The following is a 19,812-nucleotide window of genomic DNA, read 5'->3' on the forward strand; positions in this document are numbered from 1 at the left end:
TTTTCCAACCCGGGCGGTGGTAAAACCCAAGCATTGATACGGTAAGTCGACGTGAATTCGGTCGGTTTTGGTTACGTGCTTTATTGTATCGAAACTAAAACAAAAATAAAACCAAAAAAATTATAAAATTTGGGGTGGACCAATGGCATGGCGTCGGTCGGTAAAAACTCGATCATTGGTAAAACCCGACCGTTATCGATCCCGTGCATTGAGGCGGTTGAGTCTACGTAAATTCAGTCGGTTTCGTCATTTTATTTACGGTACCGGAACTAAAACAACAAAAATCAGCATTCGGTCGATTTTTGTTATGATACTGGAACTAAAACAAAACCCGGTGAGTCTAGCGAATTCGGTCGGTTTCCGTCGCGTTTGGCACGGTACCGTAACTAAAACAAAACAATAAAAGAACAAATACAAAATTCACATTAGGTTCATTACGGGCTGAAACTAAAACAAAACAAAGAAAATACTACCCGCAAATTAGCCTAATAGGGGCTTTGCGACACCAAACTTGTAAAGTATTATACAAATATATAATAATATATGCATATTATAAAATTATTATTTTATATAGAATATACTCACATAAAACTTGTTTTATCTTGACAAAACACATTACACATAAATCAAATCACCTTTAATTAGACAAAACCAACCTCATTGCTTAGCCGACAAGTGTGAAGGGACCCAAATTTGACCTTCCTAACTCCTAAGCCATCATACCAGCTGGGCTTTAGACCCGGGCCCACCACACCCACTGGTCCATCTTGATGTGGGCCTTACACTTCATCTTGTGGACTCATCAGTCTTCATATCATCATATTCATATCCAAACTCTAAACGCAAACATTCGTTTTTATTTATTACTCTTTTTCTCTCTGAAAATTGAATTCTTATCCTTTTCCGTCTGGTCTTCTTATTTTCCATGCAACCTTTCAAATTATAAATTCACTTGTAAGCGTTTATAAATTTCACACTACAAGAGAGCTTACAAGAAGCAATGAAGCAAGTTGTCACAATCGTGTTTGTTGTAACCACCTTGTTGACATGCACCTTGTCAGCCTCGGGCGACCGTCTTCTGGTGGACATGACTCTAGTCCACAGCGCTGGCGCGCTTGGTGCTTGTATGTACATGTGTTTTTTAAGTAATTATTTTATGAATATGATATGACAACTGACTGAATGTTTTTATGAATATTTATAATTTATAGATTGTTTGGACGGTAGTTTACCTGCGTATCATATACATCGCGGATTTGGGGCAGGATCAAGCAACTGGCTTTTGCAATTTGAGGTACTTTGAACTTTAAACTTTTGTGCTCTTTGTCACATTTTAAACAGTAAACACATTTTTGGACCTTTTCTAAATGAATATTGTCTTTTATGTTTCAACTCACTTGTACTTTTTACCGAATTGATTTAACAGTTTTTAACTATAACTTTATTACTCAATGATGTTGAAAGTTGAAACTGAAACAGTAATGTGATGTTACAATCCTATCATTTATGTTGGTTTAAAAAGAATAAATCCAAAATAAAAACGGCTGGCCATCTTCAACCTTTTTTTATTCTACGGACAATATTAATTAATGCACATCATATTCATATAATAATTATTAAAAAAAAACTATGTTCCTTTTATATTATTATTATTACTACTAATATTTAATTAATTAGTTATTATAGAATGAGTCCAACACCATCCGTTACATGCTTTCAGCCTACATATATTGGTGGGGCAGAAAAATTAAACTCACATGATGTACCTAATTATTTTATAGCTATTTAACATTTCATTGTTTTCAAATTTTTTAACACAAATGACACCAAAAAGAACAAAAATAATCAGTTTAACTAACAATAACATATGTGTATAGATAGGTAATTATTAAATCAATGCTTTAATAATGATTCGAAATTTTGTATGCGTTTTTTTTTTTCCAACTATTTGTATGGCTTTAATGGTCCTCAAACTAATTTATTACTAAATAATTACGCACTAAACTACTTAACTTGATTGAAATATTATTGTGGTCTTTTCATGGTGTCTACGTATATATATGCTAACTTTCAGTGGTAATAGGGTGGCGGCTGGTGTAATGATATCGAATCATGTGCCAAGAGAGCCCTAACTAGACGCGGATCTACACGTCTAATGAATAAGTTAGAGACCTTCTCAGGCATTCTTAGTAATAACGCATCATGTAACCCGGGTAATGTATTATTGTCTTCTTTTCCATTTCAGCTTTCTCCATTCATGCTAAGTTGATAAATAATTTACCTATTATTCTTTTCTAATTTATTAACTTTAATGTATATTATTAATAAACACCAAATCGTTTTTAAAGCAAGTAATAATTCATTAAACGTACAATAATGAAAATTACTTGACCTAATATTTATGAATATGATGATTGAATTCCAAGTATAGAGTACAGACACATTTAAAATTAAATTATTCTTATAGGCAATTCGTCATGCTTAGGCCCAATTTTAATTTATGATTTCACATGTTAACTTTTATTTAACGGCTAATCTTTATTCTTCATTTTTTTAGCCTCTTATGAGACTTGAACCCTAGTCTTTGCTAGGTAATGTCAACACCTTTACCACCACACTACACCACAGCATATTAAATAATATAAATAGTTCATTAGAAAAACAAATTGTTTATTAAAATAAAATGTAAAAGGTGGTGATAATGCAGGGCCGTCTCCGAGAATTTATATGCCTCGGCCGAGCCAAAATAAAAAGGCCCATAGACTCTAACGAGTAACGAAATAATATAAGCAAAAAAAAATTTTAGGCCTTATGTAAATGGTTTTTTGTTTGGTTTAAATAACTAAATTTTAAAATAGGCTTACTTAGTTATGATTTAGGTTGTGTAAAAAACTTTTTGTATAAAAATATATCAAGTGAGACTAAAACCTACAACCTTTTGGTTAGATGTTATACTCCTTTGCCACTAGACAAAGCAAGTTATTGTATAAATAGAGTAAAACATTAAATATACATATTTCTTTTTCATATATATATATATATATATATATATATATATATATAATTTTGTGCCCCCCGAAAATGAAGTGCCATGGCCGGTCGCCCACATCGCCCTATGCCTAAGCCGTCCCCGTGATAATATGACAATAATTTTGGGTTATACAGGAAATAAGAAATTGATGTTAAAATTTTTATGACGTGCTACTATGTTAGCGTATTTTAGTCCGTATTGAAGATGCTCTTATGTGCACTAATAATCGGGAGGGTAAAAATGTCATTTGCCTAAATGATAAACTTTCACATTGAGCTTTTGCCATGTTCATCATATATAGATACAAATTGACAATGGTCAAATGCAACTTTATCAGTGTACTGGACCATGCACTGCTCATTTGTAATGTGGCATGATTGTCAATAGTTTTTTTTTAATACTATGGGAACTGGAATTTTAAACATAATCATCTTTTTATATCAGTTGATAAAGAAAAATGTGAGGAAGGTTTATGTACAAAATGATCTTAACATGAGAATCATAGGAAATAATATCAACTACAATACCAATCTACATAAGCAATGTTTTATAATAACAAAGAAAAAAAACTTAATAATAACAACAAAATAATCAAAATCAGCACCAAAATAACAACAGCAAATACTTATGACAGATAAGAAAAAAAACCTAACAATAACAACAAAATGTAAATCAACGAATACTTATAACGTCTCATAATCGGAAATCAGTATACATGAACAAAAAATAACAGCGGACAATTATAAAAACAAACCTAATAACAACAAATTGGTTCTCACTGTTTTCATATTAAGAATAAAATGTATTTGATCCTGAAACAGAAAAATGTAACTAATTACCCAAAAAAACTAACTAATTCTAACAAGAAACTGAACAGATTTTTACAACTGGAATCGCGTGAAGCTGAGATACTGCGATGGAGGATCTTTTGCCGGGGATTCTAAGTTCGACAATGGGATACATAAATATCACATAACAGTCATTACTAAGAAACAAAAATAACTAAATTATTACATGCAATCTTTTTGCTAATACAAAATTTTACAAATTTTCTATATGCACTACGAATAACAGACGTTACTACTTTATTTTCGTGGCCAACGGATTTGGCAAGCGATCATTGAAGATCTTCTGCCAAAAGGTTTGGGGTCGGCTAACAAGGTAAATATAATTAAGTTAAAGCTGACATCAATTCAAAATCTACAAACGTTAAAAAAACTTTTATAAACTTATTATATTTTATAGGCTTTGCTTTCGGGGTGTTCTGCTGGTGGTTTGGCATCCTACTTGCATTGCAACAACTTTAGCGGTTATCTACCAGATACTACTGCAGTAAAATGTCTCGGGGATGCTGGATTCTTTATGGACTCGTACGATTCCATGATATATTAATCTTGTTATATATTCGTGGTGGCAAGATGGATGCAGTAAAATGATTCATATCATTGTTTTACTAATTATATCATTGTTTTACTAATCAAGTTAACAGCCCGAATTAATATGTTAACTATAATTAGTAAAACAATGATCCATATCATTGTTGTACTAATCAAGTTAACATATCATTGTTTTACTAATTATAGTTAACATATTACTTCAGTAAAACAATGAACCGCAACTTGTTTTGTCCATTTTAACAATTAATATGTTAACTATAATTAGTAAAACAATGATCCATATTTTGAATTAACCATGATTATAAATTTATAATCAGTTGAGAAAATAACAACCCGAATCGACCCATATAAAGAAAGGGCTGAAATCGACAAAATTTAACGTTTTTTTCTTTCTCTGGATTTTCGGGTTGCAGACCCGACATCAGTATGATACATACTCAGAGGACAATCTTTCAACAGCTTGTCACGCTACAGGTACACAAACAATGATCAATATTAATTAAGCAGCACTATGCATTCCGAATTACTAATAATTATATAGACAAACTTTTGACAGGGAATAGAGAACAACCTAGACGAAAACTGCAAAAACTCTATCAGCGATCCGAAACTAGTAATAACGCGCATCTTCACTCACTTATGTTTTATTCTCAATAGTATTTTTGACACTTGTTAGCTGTTTCACAGTGCATCTTCCCTCAATACTTGTTGAAACACATTACACCACCACTTTTCATATTAAATTCCGCATACGATGTATACCAAGTAAGATACATGTATAATTTCTTGCATCTAGTAACCTTAATATACTTTCATACTTTTTCACTTTTTTTTTTTGGTAGTTCCACCATATATTAGTTCCACCATCAGCTGATCCAGATGGACATTGGAACAGATGCAAATTGAATCCAAGCGCGTGCAGTCCGGAGCAAATAAGCCTTTTGCATGGTTCATGATTTTTTTACAACTTTATATTATGAATAGTTTTAGTAACATCTACTTACTGCTCTAATATTTATATATGGATGTGTTAATGTGTTTAGCTTTCAGAGTAGACATGCTTACAGCTGTGAAGTCATTCTTGTTGGATTCAACAAGAGGAGATGTTTTTATAAATTCATGTTTTGCACACTGCCAAAGTGAGTCACAAGACACATGGTTTGCGCTAGATTCACCGCTGCTGCTTAATGAGGTCCGTGTTAACTAACTCATCTTTTTAAGCGAGTAATAGAGGTGGCAATTTCGGCATATGAATGAGTTGACTCGGGTTATGTTTTTAGGGAAAATTATCAAAGTAGCCATTTTGAGTTTTGACCATTGACTTTGACAAAATGGCCCTTGACTTTTTATTTACTCAATATCATGTGACCTTCTTTCCTTACCTGAAAATATTACTTCAAGCGGAAATAGCGCTGCCATGTCGAATCTGCTGTGCCAGATTATTGAAATCTGTTGCGCCAACTGACACATGCCACACCCTATTTGATCAGTTTACAAAGTCAAGGCTTTTTCCGTTAATTTCTCGGCTAAAAATGGGTATTTTGGTGATTTCCCGTATGTTCTATATATATATTGAGCTAAATGGGTGGAAACTATAAATTTCTCAAAAGTGTATTTTTTTAATGCATAAAACCTTCTAAATTATTTATTGAAAAATTTTTTATATAAAATTTTATTGCTTCTATAATATATGATTGTTTATTGGATTACATCGAAACAGAAGGCAAGCGGGCAACAAGCTGCGCCGCTACCCCTTTTTGAATCGCAAAATCCAATCTTTTAAAAACTATATTTGCTGATCTTGGAGTCATAACATTACTATGCATGACCCGATGAACACGGGTAAGTAGCTCCACAGCTTCAGGCGCGAGGAAACCAAAAGTGTCAAAAGCAAAAGGAATAAATACATGTTGGTTGTCAAGACACGCCTTTTCATGTTTTGCCACCTTACCTGAAGCAGCTTTTAATGCGGCTTGACTGACCGCGAAACCACTACTCCCTAAGCCCACCAAAGAAGAAACGCGACATTTTGTTTGTAAAAAGCTATGAAATAGTAACTTTTTTGAAATCATATATGACATTTAGTTATTTGTATAAAGCTCAAATTTTGTTTGACAAAAAGGTGTATTGGGGCACCTATTATACCAAATATAATTCATGGATCAGAACTTTTTCAGACTAGTTACCCAAACCCGACCCGTCCATATTGCCATCTCTAGTGAGTATGCTTCATTTTGCTTGAGCAAGCTAATCCATTTTTCAACCATTATACAGACTATTGCAGAATCCGTTGGCGACTGGTACTTCAACAGAAATGTTTCTAAGAAGGTTGATTGTCGTTATCCATGTGACACCACGTGCCACAATCTCATAGGAGCCACATAGTATACAAAATCAAAATTATACAACTACAAATAGCCTGAGCATACCTCATGGAAGAGATAGTAATTAGTTACTTAATTACTAATTAGAACACACAAATTTGCCCATATAATTCATTCTTCATATGAAAAGATATACAGATGTTTTACTTTACATAATTGGACTCAGAGTTGAATAAAATATTCTTTTAGAAAATAGTTTTTTTCTCTCTTACTATTATTTTAATATGATACGAGGGTTACCATGTTAAAAATAAAAGTTTTGTGGTTTGTGGTAAAACTAAATAAAAGTTACGGGGTACCTTATGTAAATAAGTGTGTTGGGTTAATGGTGTAATTAATAAAACTTGAGTGTTATCATATAATTACATAAATAAATGAATGGTTAATTACGCACATAAATGAATCTTAAGGGATACAATGTATAAATATGTTCACATGGATTTTTAACATGGGTTTTTGTTTAACAACCAGCCCATTACACAAGTATTTGGCCCAACATAATACGTAAATAAATAGGTTTTTGTAGCCCAAAACCTGGATTAGTAAATGGGTTAGAGTGTTAGACTTCAAGTCTTCAACAGTTCAACAAAGTCTTTGTATGAACACATAATATTTGTTGATTAATTTCCATATAATTTCATTAAACATAGAAAATCATAGCTTATACATTTATATGACACCTTATCATATTTTCTCAAACTAATAAAATTTGTAACTTCACTAAAATTGATCAAATTTGTAGCTTTGCGCATTTGCTCAAGTTGATTACACAAGTTGCGAGCTTCACTTAGCAGATCTAATCAAATGCAACGATCTGGTCAAGTCGGCACGTTCGCATATTGATGCTTCCAATATCTAAATATATAGGCGGTTAAGTACCGAGACTTCTTTCCAACATTCACGAATGCACGTCAGTTGCATTAAGGCAATGCCAAGCAAACATGACAAGCATATCTAACGCTAACGTCCAAAACAGTTATTCATAATCAATGAGACGCTCTTCTAAGTCATATTGTGCTTCTCGAAATTGTATTTTTGCGATAAATAAACATTTTGTAAATCAAATTCTTCACTTAACTAAGAATCTTAATATATAAAAAACACTATATGTGTTTATCTTGTAGTTTATATATAACAAAACTAGAAAATGTGATATATCAAAATAAAATATAAAGTGGGACTCACTTCATTCAACATTATTGACTGTATGAATTACACATACAGAAGTTAATAGGCAAAGATGATGATGGACTGCATTGTATTATTGTGGTTGTCTTATTGCTCTTATTATCTTATAGATGGACATAATATGATTCTTGTTGTCTTATTACTGCAGGTTCAAATAATTGGCTTGGACTAATTTGGATTGTGTATTTAAATCCATGACTGATTATTGTCTAAACAATCCGAGTTCTTTGAACACTCAAACTGTCAAGTATAAGACGATTTCAATATTAAACAATCAACAACGCATCCAAGCACTATATGTTTTCACTTTTGTACATGATTGTTGAATAATTTATTGAAGGTCATTGTATTATATTAACATGAGTAGCTAGAAAATTCATTGTAAAAACTAAAAACACGAGTTTTGTCGCTACTTTGAAGGGCTCAATTAACCAATTTATTCTCAACAGAATATTTTTTGTGACACAATTGGGTCCATAGCTCAGTGGTAGAGCATTTGACTGCAGATCAAGAGTTTACTGGTTCGAACCCGGTTGGGTTGTCTTTTTTTTCAGAGTCTAGGGAAAGTACGAGTTTACATCATTGGATTAATTACAGAAAATTAGAATGATAATCATTTTTTTTAAACTTTAGCAATCGAAGGTGAACATCGTGTAACTGTGTCCTATGTTTTGCTCCTATAGGCTATATAGACACTCAGTTAATGTTCGGACACGTATTTGTCAAGCAAAGTTAACCGCTAGCAGAACCCAACAAAACTCGAGTTAAGGTTTCGTTTAGAAGAGTTAAATTAACATATATAAGGTTGTAACGTGTTGTGACCTTTGGTTAATGGTGAACGCAATGTTACGTTGAGAGAATGAGGTGATACATAATAAATAATTTTGGTAACTTGTTACTCATTCTCTCATGCACACATTGTATAGTTTTATCAGAAACTTTAAAAATATAGATATGTATATTTATTTTTAATTTAATATCAATAGCATTAAAAAAATATTAGTCTTTTTTTTTTCAAAACAAATAATGCATAACTCAGGACCAAGAACATGTGTTTAATCACACACATACATAAATAGACCAGTCACATATATTAAACCACTTCATTTTAATCTTTATGAGACCCAAAACAAATTCAAAACGAACAAGTCAAAGAGGATGAATGCATAGAGGACCCATATGCCATTTCATAGCGACATGAACAATGTGGGCTTTCGACGTTATGTGCGTGCAACCGTGAGTTCGACCCCGAGCCTAACGAGATTTGACATGACCCATGGTCCCGTATATTCAATAAATTTGCATGGCTCTCTTACTCAAATTATAACAAGTTATTTGTTTTTTTCTCGTTTTTATTTTGTTTATGTTTCCATTATTAAATATGAAGTATATTTCTTTTTATTGCAAAATATGTAGGCCAAGTTTGATTATTGATAGGCATATTTAACAAGAAATTTTATTAATAAAATGTTTTTATTAATTCAAGGGGGGAAATGTGTTGATTAAAGCACCAGAACTATGGAGCAACCCACGATTATATGACCACATGTAATGGTAACTAAGCATGTAAAGGTGTTTTTTGATGCGTGACGTCTCGATTAACAATAACTAGTTTCGCAAAAAGAAGCGTAGTGATAAAATGCCTCGTAATTCCATTTCAATCATTGCACATTTATTACTTTTTAGTTTTTTAATACAAAATTAAAAGACAAAATATGTGATTGGCCCAACCCTCCTCCCACCACGGTTGTCTACACAACCGGGGGGGGGGGGCACGGAAATGAGGGGGTGCGGTGTTCACCGCGTTTTGGACTCCAAAACGAGCCACTATGCATGGCCTAAAAGAAAATATATAACTAAATTGGAGTTTTATCTTGATCAATCTGGCTATTTAATTACTGTTGATCTATAATTAGATGATATGCGAGAAAATTGTGACTCACGAGTCACGACTATCGTGTCAAATAACTTCATATAATCATATGTATGTGTAGTTAATTACCAACATGACTATAAAAGTGTATCGCGTCCTAAAATAACAACTAGTTTTGTAATGTTTTAATGCAAAAAACGAAATGTTACACATGAACTTGATTGTAAGTTGAACAACGCTATTCTTTGTATTTAGTTGTTGCTTAGTGAAAACTTATGTTGTAGTTTATAAGTGGCTACTCGTAAACCCAATTTTGTCTTTTGTTGCATCGATTCCCTTAATTATTAGCCACACTCTGCTATCTGGATTATTATATTTACACGTTACCTCCCTTTTAAATAACTTTGTATTGTTGTTGCATTGATTCCCTTAACCACACTCTACGTTATCTGGATTACTATTTTTACAAGTTAAAAAAATGATACAACCTCTCTAAACATATATAGAGAACACATTTGTGCTCATCCCAACATGTTTGAATTCTATCAATAGTTTTGCTATGGGTAATATTTCTTTGTTGTATATTTGATTATTCAATGATAATATTAATAATAAAAGAAATACAAGAATATGTTGGGCTGAAATATTGAATAGTGGACAGCAGCATTATTTAGAAAATAGTTAAGTAGTACTATTAGTAGGATCCCATTAACAAATATGGTCCATTACTCACCCTCCCTCATGTTCATAGACAAAGGACCAATTGTGGGGTCGTGCATGTGCACATGTATGTTGTGTCTCTTGAGTGCTTAGCTGGTTCTTACCATAATTAGTTTCCTGATTGTAACTCATAGCTGCTCTTCCAAAAAGCCACCCTTTTTCACTATAATTCCTCACAAATTATTATTATTATTATTATTATTATTATTATTATTATTATTATTATTATTATTATTAGCAGTAGTAGTATTTTTATAATAATAATTATGATTATCATGATATTAATACACTTATACACTATAACTTGTGTTTAAGTTGATTATGATGTGTACATATCACTTTACTTTTTAAAAAAAGAAAATTAAAAAAAAAAGAAAGACTAATCACTTTCATTAAAATAACAGAATGGTGATTGAGAATTACAACACTTGGGAGAATTTGTGTTTGTATTTTCTATTTTGTCAACCAAAGAACGGAATACAACTAACTGCTAATTTAAAAGACTAACTGCTAGTTAACATATGATATTTGGCTAATTTGATTAAGGAAATAGTGTCTCCAACAAAAACAAGGATTAAGTTATTGTTAAAAATCAACATAAATATATTATTGTAATTTACAACAACTATATCATTAAAAATCTCACGCGTATCAAATGTATTAGTTGGTTCTCGAAACAGTGAGATGTAGGTAGTATATATCTTTATCATAAAGAATAGAGATGTTGCTTCCAGTGAGACATCCGGCTCTATAAAAAAGTATTGTACAAAAATATAGAATGCTAGTGTGCTAATAATGGTTTCATAATTGCAGAATTAGAACGCTAGTGCTAATATAAAAAATATGATAAGAGTAAAAACAATTACCAAATACAGCATCATGAGAAACATATAGGCTGAATTACTGGAGGAGAATAAGTACAACATTATCAAATAATGTGTGGGTATAATTACTAGAATACAACGGCAAATAAAGCATAGCTAAAGAGTATGCTCTTTAAAGTTCCTTAACTTTAATCTTATGTCTTCATAAACACCTAATTCACTCATACCACATGAGTGGGGTCAGCCTCTAGTCCTATGCTCCTCCCCTCCATAATGGAGGTTTCCATTCCTCTATCAGATGCCATCTCCAGCTTCCTCTTATTCAATATACTAGTCAACCCTAGTCTTTCCCTATAAACCTTGTTTCTTATCCCGTCTAACTTTGTGTTCCTGCATATCCATATCAGCATCCTCAACTATGCTAGATTGCTACCTTCATCTTACACGTTTGTGTCTTCTTATTAGCCCAACAGTCTGTATCATATAACATAGTTGGTCGAACAACAACCCAATAAAAATTTTCCTTTAGTTTAGCTAGGAAATTCTTGTCACACGGTAGTACGATACCCCTGAGGTGACCCTCCACCTACACCAGCTTGTCTAAAACCGTTGTGCTACATCATGATTTATGCTCCCATTGCTATGAAGAAATGATCCTAGACATTCGAACTTGGATGCTTGCAAAATCACATCACCCTAGATAGTGATCTGGATTTTTTACTTTTACTCGTAGGAACACCACATAAGTCACCGTGATGATACGTACTCCGTCTTAGAACAACTAATCATGATGAGTGATTTTTAAACCTTAACCAAACTAAGATGAGTGATTTTCAGCCTAAAAAGCATTTCTAAAATTGAAAATTTTTCAAATGATAATATCGGGTGTTATTATTTTATCATTTTATATATGTCTTTTTTTAACTTTTGAATATATTTGACTTAAAAATTTCGAATTTTGTTTGGTCAAAATATAACCACTTTAAAATTTTAGTAGGAAGTAAGCCGAATTGAATATAGCCTATACGTTATGTAGTGAATTTATATATCATAATACTGATTTAATAAATACGACAAGAAAGAATATATTGATGACGATAATGATCTCTAAAATAAATTCAACCAACTAAAAAATATCCAAATTCATATCGTGCAAAATTAAATTAGTGGACTAGAAAAAGTAAATACATAATCAAAAGATTATTTAATTGAAGAAACACTAGATCAAACTGGATGGTCCGATCGGGTATTTCCCCAGATGTGGGTATACTAAAGCGATGAGAACAGATCCAAGCTGATGTCTGCAAAACAGAACACCGTTGAGTCTCGTTACGGGAATGACAGAGTGGGGGGTCTTTCCGTAACCACCCTCCGGCGTGAGAATAAGTATCGTACTTTGATCGAAATAAAGTAAGACATAGTATGTAATTGCTTTAGGCTTGAGAATGTGAGTGAATACCTGAAGATATGATCTTCGTATTTATAGCCGAAGGTGGAGGGAATGTGATTGGTGGAGTTGTCACTTTCAAGTTATTCCTGCTCTGCCCGAATGGACACGTGTCGGGCCTTTATTGGATGTGACAGCATGGACCCGTTTATGGTGTAGCCATTATCTATGCACGTCGTGGGATGGCTATTACGTGTCCAGGTGTCTTCTTTCCATTGGCCGATGTCGCTATCAGGAGGTTTTGAGGGAATCTTCTAGAAGTAGTTTGTTGCAACTGCTCTTCCATATCACGTGGGGATCATGCGTGTGATGAATCCCTTGAATTATCTGTGGATTCCTTCCTCGGATGTTTGCGTGACCGTCTGCGAGTTATGACGGAGTTCCACGAAGTGTCTTGGATTGTGGATGGCTTCGCTAATCCACTTGTTCCTTGCGCGGATGTCTTTTGGCGATCTACGGGTTGGTTGATGGATCCGCGGGTGGCAGATGTCTTTGACGATCCGCGGGTAGCTTTGCTACCCTCCCTCTATATCAATCATAATATATAAACAAGTTGAATTTTAATAATCACACTTGAGGCCCGTTAAAAAAATTAACTCCGTTAAGTTTTTTTCCAAATTTCAAGCTGATGCTTTATGCTTTTGATCGGAATGAGGATACGAGTCGATTGATGTGAAACTTACTTCGAATTTCGAAATGGTGCCCCAAACGACCAAACGGTGCTTCAATTCGGTTTCAATTAACAAAAATCAAGCCGTTTGAAGCACCGTTTCGAAGTTAGTTTTACATCAATTTATTTGTATCCTCCTTCGATCAAAACCCCAAAACATAATTTTTTTTAACAGAGGTCCAGTGAAAACAATAAGTGTGAATGGTCGGATCAGTGACAACTATTTTACGAGATGAGACTATTATCGATCAACTGCTAAAAGGTGGGATTATTAAAATCTAAATTGCCTAATAATATTGTATTAGCCTAGATTTTCCCAGCTTGTTACGCCGGGCAGGTCGGTAAAACCCAGGCGGTGGTAAAAGCCAAACGTTGATACGGTAAGTCGACGCGAATTCGGTTGGTTTCGGTTACGTACGTTATTGTATCGAAACTAAGACAAAAATAAAACAACAAAATATATAAATTGGGTAGACCAATGGCGTGGCGTCGGTTGGTAAAACCCGACCATTATCGATTTCGGGCGTTGAGCCGGTTGAGTCTACTCTAAATCAGTCAGTTTTCTTCATGTTTGCTACGGTACAGGAACTAAAAAACAAAAATTAGCATTCAGTCGGTTTTCGTTACGGTACTGGGACTAAAACAAAACGCGCTGAGTCTACGCAAATTCAGTCGGTTTCCATGGTGCTCGGCACGATACAGTAACTAAAACAAAAACAAAATTCATATTCGATAGATTTTTATTGTGTTCATTACGTTTATTACGGTACAAAACTTAAAAAAATACTACCAGTAAGGTGCCGCAAAGTAGCCCAATACGGAATTTGCGGCACCAAACTTATAAAGTATTTAGTGTAAGGTAAGGAAAAGGAAATATATTAATTTGAAAACAAAAAGGTTTTGGAGTGAAAAAGTGAAAGCAGACAAACACATTAATATATTATATTTAATTCACACGAGTAGCGTGACAAAAAACTAAAATTATATCACACACATACTGACTCATGCAACCACACGACACGCTGACAGATTTCTAACTGAAAAACTTGTCAAACAAACACCCCTACCCCACCACCATAACCCATCCTATCCTATATTAATCCAACATACCATCCATTGTTTGATGCATACAACAACATTAACACTTCAAACTAGATTTATTTTCATTTGTTGCAGCAGGCGGAAGCTTCCAAAGGGATCGCATTGATCCATATTGTATAGTTTATCATCATAATCCGACCATGGTGTCAGCTGATGATTTGGATCATGCGATCTCTTAGGCAGCTTCCATCGTTACGCTGCATGCCTGCATTGGTTATCAGTGGCTTGGTTTTTCTCTCTATCTTCCACTTCATTCAAAGGTATGATGCCGAAGAACTTGAATAGTTGAATACTATTGTTGCTTTGTTACATGTTTAGTAACTTGGTTATAAACGTATCTCATCTGAAAAATATTTTTTATTTTGCTTGTCATCTTCTTCTTCAACTTATTAAATCAGTAATATTTCTCAATGGTTACACTAAAAGACAAAAGAAGCCCTTTAATTGATGTTTTCAAGAGGAATACAATGAAATCTTTAAGACGGGGTAGATTTAGCTAACCGTATAATAAATAACGTATCACACTATCATATAGAAAGTATTAATATAATACACTTAGTTTGGTTTGCTCTGACCAGAAGGCTGCCAAATTTTGTTTGTGACTGCATATTCATGAAGGTGATTAGTTGGGAGTCTTTGTAAGCTGTTTCAAACGATCAAATTGTCCAAATCGACACAAATTGGTTGGTTTGAGAAATATGTTTTTCGGTATTGACGGTTTAACAGCACGACTAGTAGTTTGGAATTTATAGTTGTAACAATTAACAAACTAACAATCAATTAGTTTTCATAGTTTGTTGTTTTATAAGTCCTGAATACAATTGTTTGAAATATATTGTTAATTCTCATGTTTTGAATTTGATGAAATTATTTACAAATAGAAGGTACAAAAGTTTCGTTGTTCATTACATGATTTATTATTGATCAGCTTCTTTAGACTATATTGTTTTAACTGAACTTACGCTATCTTCAAAGTTTGAATCGGGCGTTCCACGCAGTTAATAACTATTTATTTTGTTAACCGGGGAAATATACATAACAATTGACAAGGGTTTTTCCTCATGGGCCTTACACCGATATCAATAGGGTTGGGCCTTAAAGCAAGCAATGCAAATTTACATAAATGGCATTAGTGGAAGTGTACAAAACCGGATTTTGGATTAACTTTGATCGGTATTAAAACCAATTTGGATCGAGCCGAAGAATGTCAAAACTGAGTATGTTTAAACTAGTTCGGATTAGAAGCCGCTTTATATTTTTAAAAATAAAAAAGAAACCGCTTTATATGATGTGAAATATGGTTCGGTTTGGTTTAACAAGTTTCAACCAATACACTTAAACCGAATTCAAACTGACGGATCGGATTAATACTGGTTTCCCCTAAACCGGTTTCACCACCAGTTTCAGATCGGATTGGATACCAGTTTTGGATCCTAAGCCGGCTTGAACGTGCACCTCTAGCCATAAACTTAAACTAGTTATCGAAAAGGGAAAAAAATCTTGATATATAATGAAAGACAACAAATTTACAAAAAAATGGTTCTCTAGAAGAAAAAAAGGTTTCTCGAACATCAAAGTGTCTCTTGGTTACATACTTACATTTATAAAAATCGCTAGTCGGGTGGAGGTGGAGACTGGCAATTAATCGGGATTAATCGGATCGGACTTTAATGTCTAATTTTTAATTTTATATATAAAGGCACACATTTTTATATGTAATTTTCTGTTTTATACATGCATAAACACATTTTAGTCAGAAATTGGCTAGAATCTCGCTTGAAACCGCCGGTTTTTTTATGCAATCTCGCGCGGAAACTGCTTGATTTTGGTCGGAATCTCGCTAAAAACCATAGATTTTGGTCGAATCTCACCAATAACCGCAGATTTTGTCTGAATCTCGTCGGAAACCGCCGGATTTGACCATTGACCGATTAGCCCAAAATTAATCAGTGAAGTGGAGACTAGCGATTAATTGAGGATTAATTAGCGCCTAGTCGGGATTTTTGCAACACTGTACATGTTTCCTAATTATTAAAAGGTATTTTTTTTAAAGAAATTTGTAACGTTCTAAAACTGGTTAATTTTTATTGATCTTATCATATATAGTTGTTAATAAAATTTGTCGTTGATGTGATATGAGACCTAACGCAACTGTGTGCCTTTACCCCGTTAGTGAAGAAAAAGAGAGAAAACAAAACATGCTTTTCAAATATGGTCTATATTTTTGGCTTCTAAACAAGTAGTATTAATTTGTTTTGAAAACCATGCTTTTATCGTATACGTGCCTAACATGTTGGAGATAAATGTGACATGTATGGTCATTGAATATTTGAATCCGATGAAAGAGGACATGTTAATCAAAAGTTGGTTGATAAAAAGAACGATGTCGTTCGTAAGTTTTCAGTTAATATTTTGTTGTAGAGTAGTAATCATGTGATTCGTGTCATGTCGTTTGTGGGCTTCTGGTCTCAGGATGATAAGTTGAAATCGATGTAACTAACTCTCATTCGTGTTATATAAATAATACATACATACATACATATATATATATATATAGGCTAAGTATAAAATGAAAACCCACTTGAGTTGTGAAAACTTTAGAAACTCATTCTCAACTACATGTTTTTAATTAATGTTTAAATCTTGTGGTTCACAATTAAAGTGAATAAAAAATGTAAATATAAATATAACTTTTTCTTTTTCCTGAAAACATATATAAAAATTAGTAAAAAAATGTTAAAAAATAGCAAAACATTTTTTTTTGATGTTTTGATGTTTCGTATTAAATGTTACAACATATATTACATGTAACAAAAAAAAACGATGTTACATAGGGTTTTCGCGGGTTTTTACAACTCAAATGAGTTTTCATTTTAACCTTACCCTATATATATATATATATATATATATATATATATATATATATATATGATTGGGTTCATTTCAGAAGTGTTTTTAGTGTGAAAAGTGCGAGAAGAGATTCTGGCCAATCATAAGTTTTCTTTTTAATTTTGAATTATTTAACTGTAGAAGTATGTTAGTAAAAAGTTTATGAGTTTCTTTTGGTAATTAATACTAATTAATGTTAAGTTACAAATGATTATATATTTATTTTTACTTTTTAATTTGATTTAGTCTTTAAACAATTCATAAAACAAAACTATCATACACATACCATCAAAAATATAAATATATTAACCATCATAAAAACAAATACCTACACAAATCATAATATTAATCTACACATACAAAAACTAGTTCATGTTATCATCTATACAGATCACAATATTTATATACATGCACATAATTAGTTCATGTTAACCTACACAAATCACAATAATAACCTACGTATACAAGTTTACCTCATGTTATAGCCTATCAATTTGTATTTACCTACACATATCATAATATTAACCTATATAAACAAACCTTGTTCATGATATCACATACAATTAATAGTATTAACCTAAACTTGTAAAATATTTGCAATGTAGGAACACATCATATTTTTTTATAATTTTAATTATTTTATAATCTATCTTTTATGTGTAGGCAAATACGAGTTATGTGTAGATGAATATTATTTTGTATGTAGGTGAAAATAAAATGAACTAGCAAATTGTGTAGGTGAATACGATATATGTGTAGGTAAATATTAGTTATGTGTTGGTGAAAAATAAAAGGAAAAAAATTAGTGTAGGAGAAAATAAGTTGTGTTGGTAAATACGAGTTACATTTTGATAAAAATAAAAATAACTAACAATTTGTATAATTGAATATGAGCTATGTGTAGATTATTATGTTACTTGTGTAGGTGATTAATTTAATACAATTCACCTACATGGCTACATATACATTTTTTTTATATGTAGGTAATAGAAAATTCAAATTTGTAACCTTCTACAAGATTTAATATGAAGAATATTTTATGAGTAATTAGAGGAATTAATGCATTGAACAAATCAAAGATGATCAATGGTTGATATCGACTTCTCGCTACAATATCACTTCTCACATGATCTATCCCTTATATATATATATATAAAAACATCAGTCATAACTATCACATGTTACGAGACACACCACTAGGAAACTGGTCAATTTGTAGCAACAGTTTTTGTAGTGAAATTGTGGCAAATGGCTCATAGCCATAATTTTCTGACAAACCTAATTTTTGTGAAACAAAGCAGTGGCAAATTTCGTTACCGGCAATTATGCGACAAATTTTGCTTCAAATTTACTACAAATTCTAGTTGTCGCTAAAAATGCGAAAATTTTGTCACAATAGTTTCATTTACCTTTTCCTACAACTTAACGACAAATTCTAGTTGTCCCATGTAATTTGTTCATCTAAACAAGTCAGACGAGTTGGTTGGCCAAGACAAGTCGTTATAAACAAACTTTTGTTATAAACAATGTTTGTTTTGTGTGGATCATCATCCCATTTGATTTTCCTTTTATGTTTTCGGTTTGTATCATAATGATTCGTGGAGCATGCAAACGCGGCGTCTGGAATAGCTGTTAAGGATGATTGTAAGTTAAAGTTTCTCGAATTAAAAGCCAAACGAAACCACCGATTTCTGATCTTCAAGATTGTCGACCAACAAGTGACCGTTGACAAGATCGGTGGCCCTAATGAAAGCTACGAGGATTTCACAAACGCACTCCCTAGAGATGAATGCCGTTATGCCGTCTTTGACTTTGACTTCACAACCAACGAAAATGTTCAGAAAAGCAAGATTTTCTTCATTGCATGATACATATAAAACGACATCACCTACATAGCCATCAATCTTTGTTTTCTAAAATAACAAAATTTATTTACGTATCTTAGGTCACCGGATACATCAAAAGTGAGAATGAAGATGGTATACGCGAGTTCCAAAGACAGATTCAAGAGAGAACTGGACGGGATCCAAGTCGAGTTGCAAGCCATAGATCCTAGTGAGATGAGCTTCGATATTATAAAATCGCGAGCAATTTAAGCGATACGAGTTTGGTTAATTATGAACCATCATTCCTTAATGCCATATTTTTTAACCTTTTACTTAAATTTATGGTCATTTTTTCTATAAGAAATAGTGTAATGCAAACTTACTATGCCTTTATTGTTATATATTCATAATCAATTTGTATATTTCAAACTCAAAGTTGGTGGATCTATTTTGACCAGTGTG

At 32.7% G+C, this 19,812-nt stretch overlaps 1 protein-coding gene, 1 non-coding gene and 1 pseudogene across 2 annotated transcripts; all 3 read left to right on the plus strand.

Moving 5' to 3' along the window:
- Window positions 1–757: 757 nt before the first annotated feature.
- On the plus strand, window positions 758–6,911 carry LOC143571996 (pectin acetylesterase 9-like). The gene is made up of 12 exons (XM_077057274.1): window positions 758–1,124; window positions 1,212–1,294; window positions 2,084–2,213; window positions 3,909–3,983; window positions 4,104–4,192; window positions 4,277–4,401; window positions 4,842–4,902; window positions 4,985–5,041; window positions 5,116–5,193; window positions 5,271–5,376; window positions 5,472–5,620; window positions 6,703–6,911. Exons 1-12 carry the CDS (start codon window positions 1,001–1,003, stop codon window positions 6,811–6,813), a joined length of 1,188 nt encoding a protein of 395 aa, XP_076913389.1. The 5' UTR covers window positions 758–1,000; the 3' UTR covers window positions 6,814–6,911.
- A 1,559-nt stretch (window positions 6,912–8,470) lies between these two features.
- Window positions 8,471–8,544, plus strand: TRNAC-GCA (transfer RNA cysteine (anticodon GCA)). The gene has a single exon. It is a non-coding gene; the product is annotated as a tRNA-Cys (tRNA).
- An 8,474-nt stretch (window positions 8,545–17,018) lies between these two features.
- LOC143571997 (actin-depolymerizing factor 12 pseudogene) lies at window positions 17,019–19,738 on the plus strand (annotated as a pseudogene).
- Window positions 19,739–19,812: the final 74 nt, after the last annotated feature.

The sequence above is a fragment of the Bidens hawaiensis genome, unplaced genomic scaffold, assembly GCF_021521415.1.
Source record: "Bidens hawaiensis isolate Kalapana, Puna unplaced genomic scaffold, B.hawaiensis_p1.1 tig00025659_1, whole genome shotgun sequence".
Classification (NCBI taxonomy): Eukaryota; Viridiplantae; Streptophyta; class Magnoliopsida; order Asterales; family Asteraceae; genus Bidens; species Bidens hawaiensis.

Coding starts and splice junctions, on each gene's coding strand:
- LOC143571996 (XM_077057274.1), top strand. CDS start 1,001: ATGAAGCAAGTTGTCACAATCGTGTTTGTTGTAACCACCTTGTTGACA. Junction 5,042..5,115: donor CTATCAGCGATCCGAAACTA/GTAATAACGCGC, acceptor GCTGTTTCACAG/TGCATCTTCCCTCAATACTT. Junction 5,377..5,471: donor GCAAATAAGCCTTTTGCATG/GTTCATGATTTT, acceptor TAATGTGTTTAG/CTTTCAGAGTAGACATGCTT.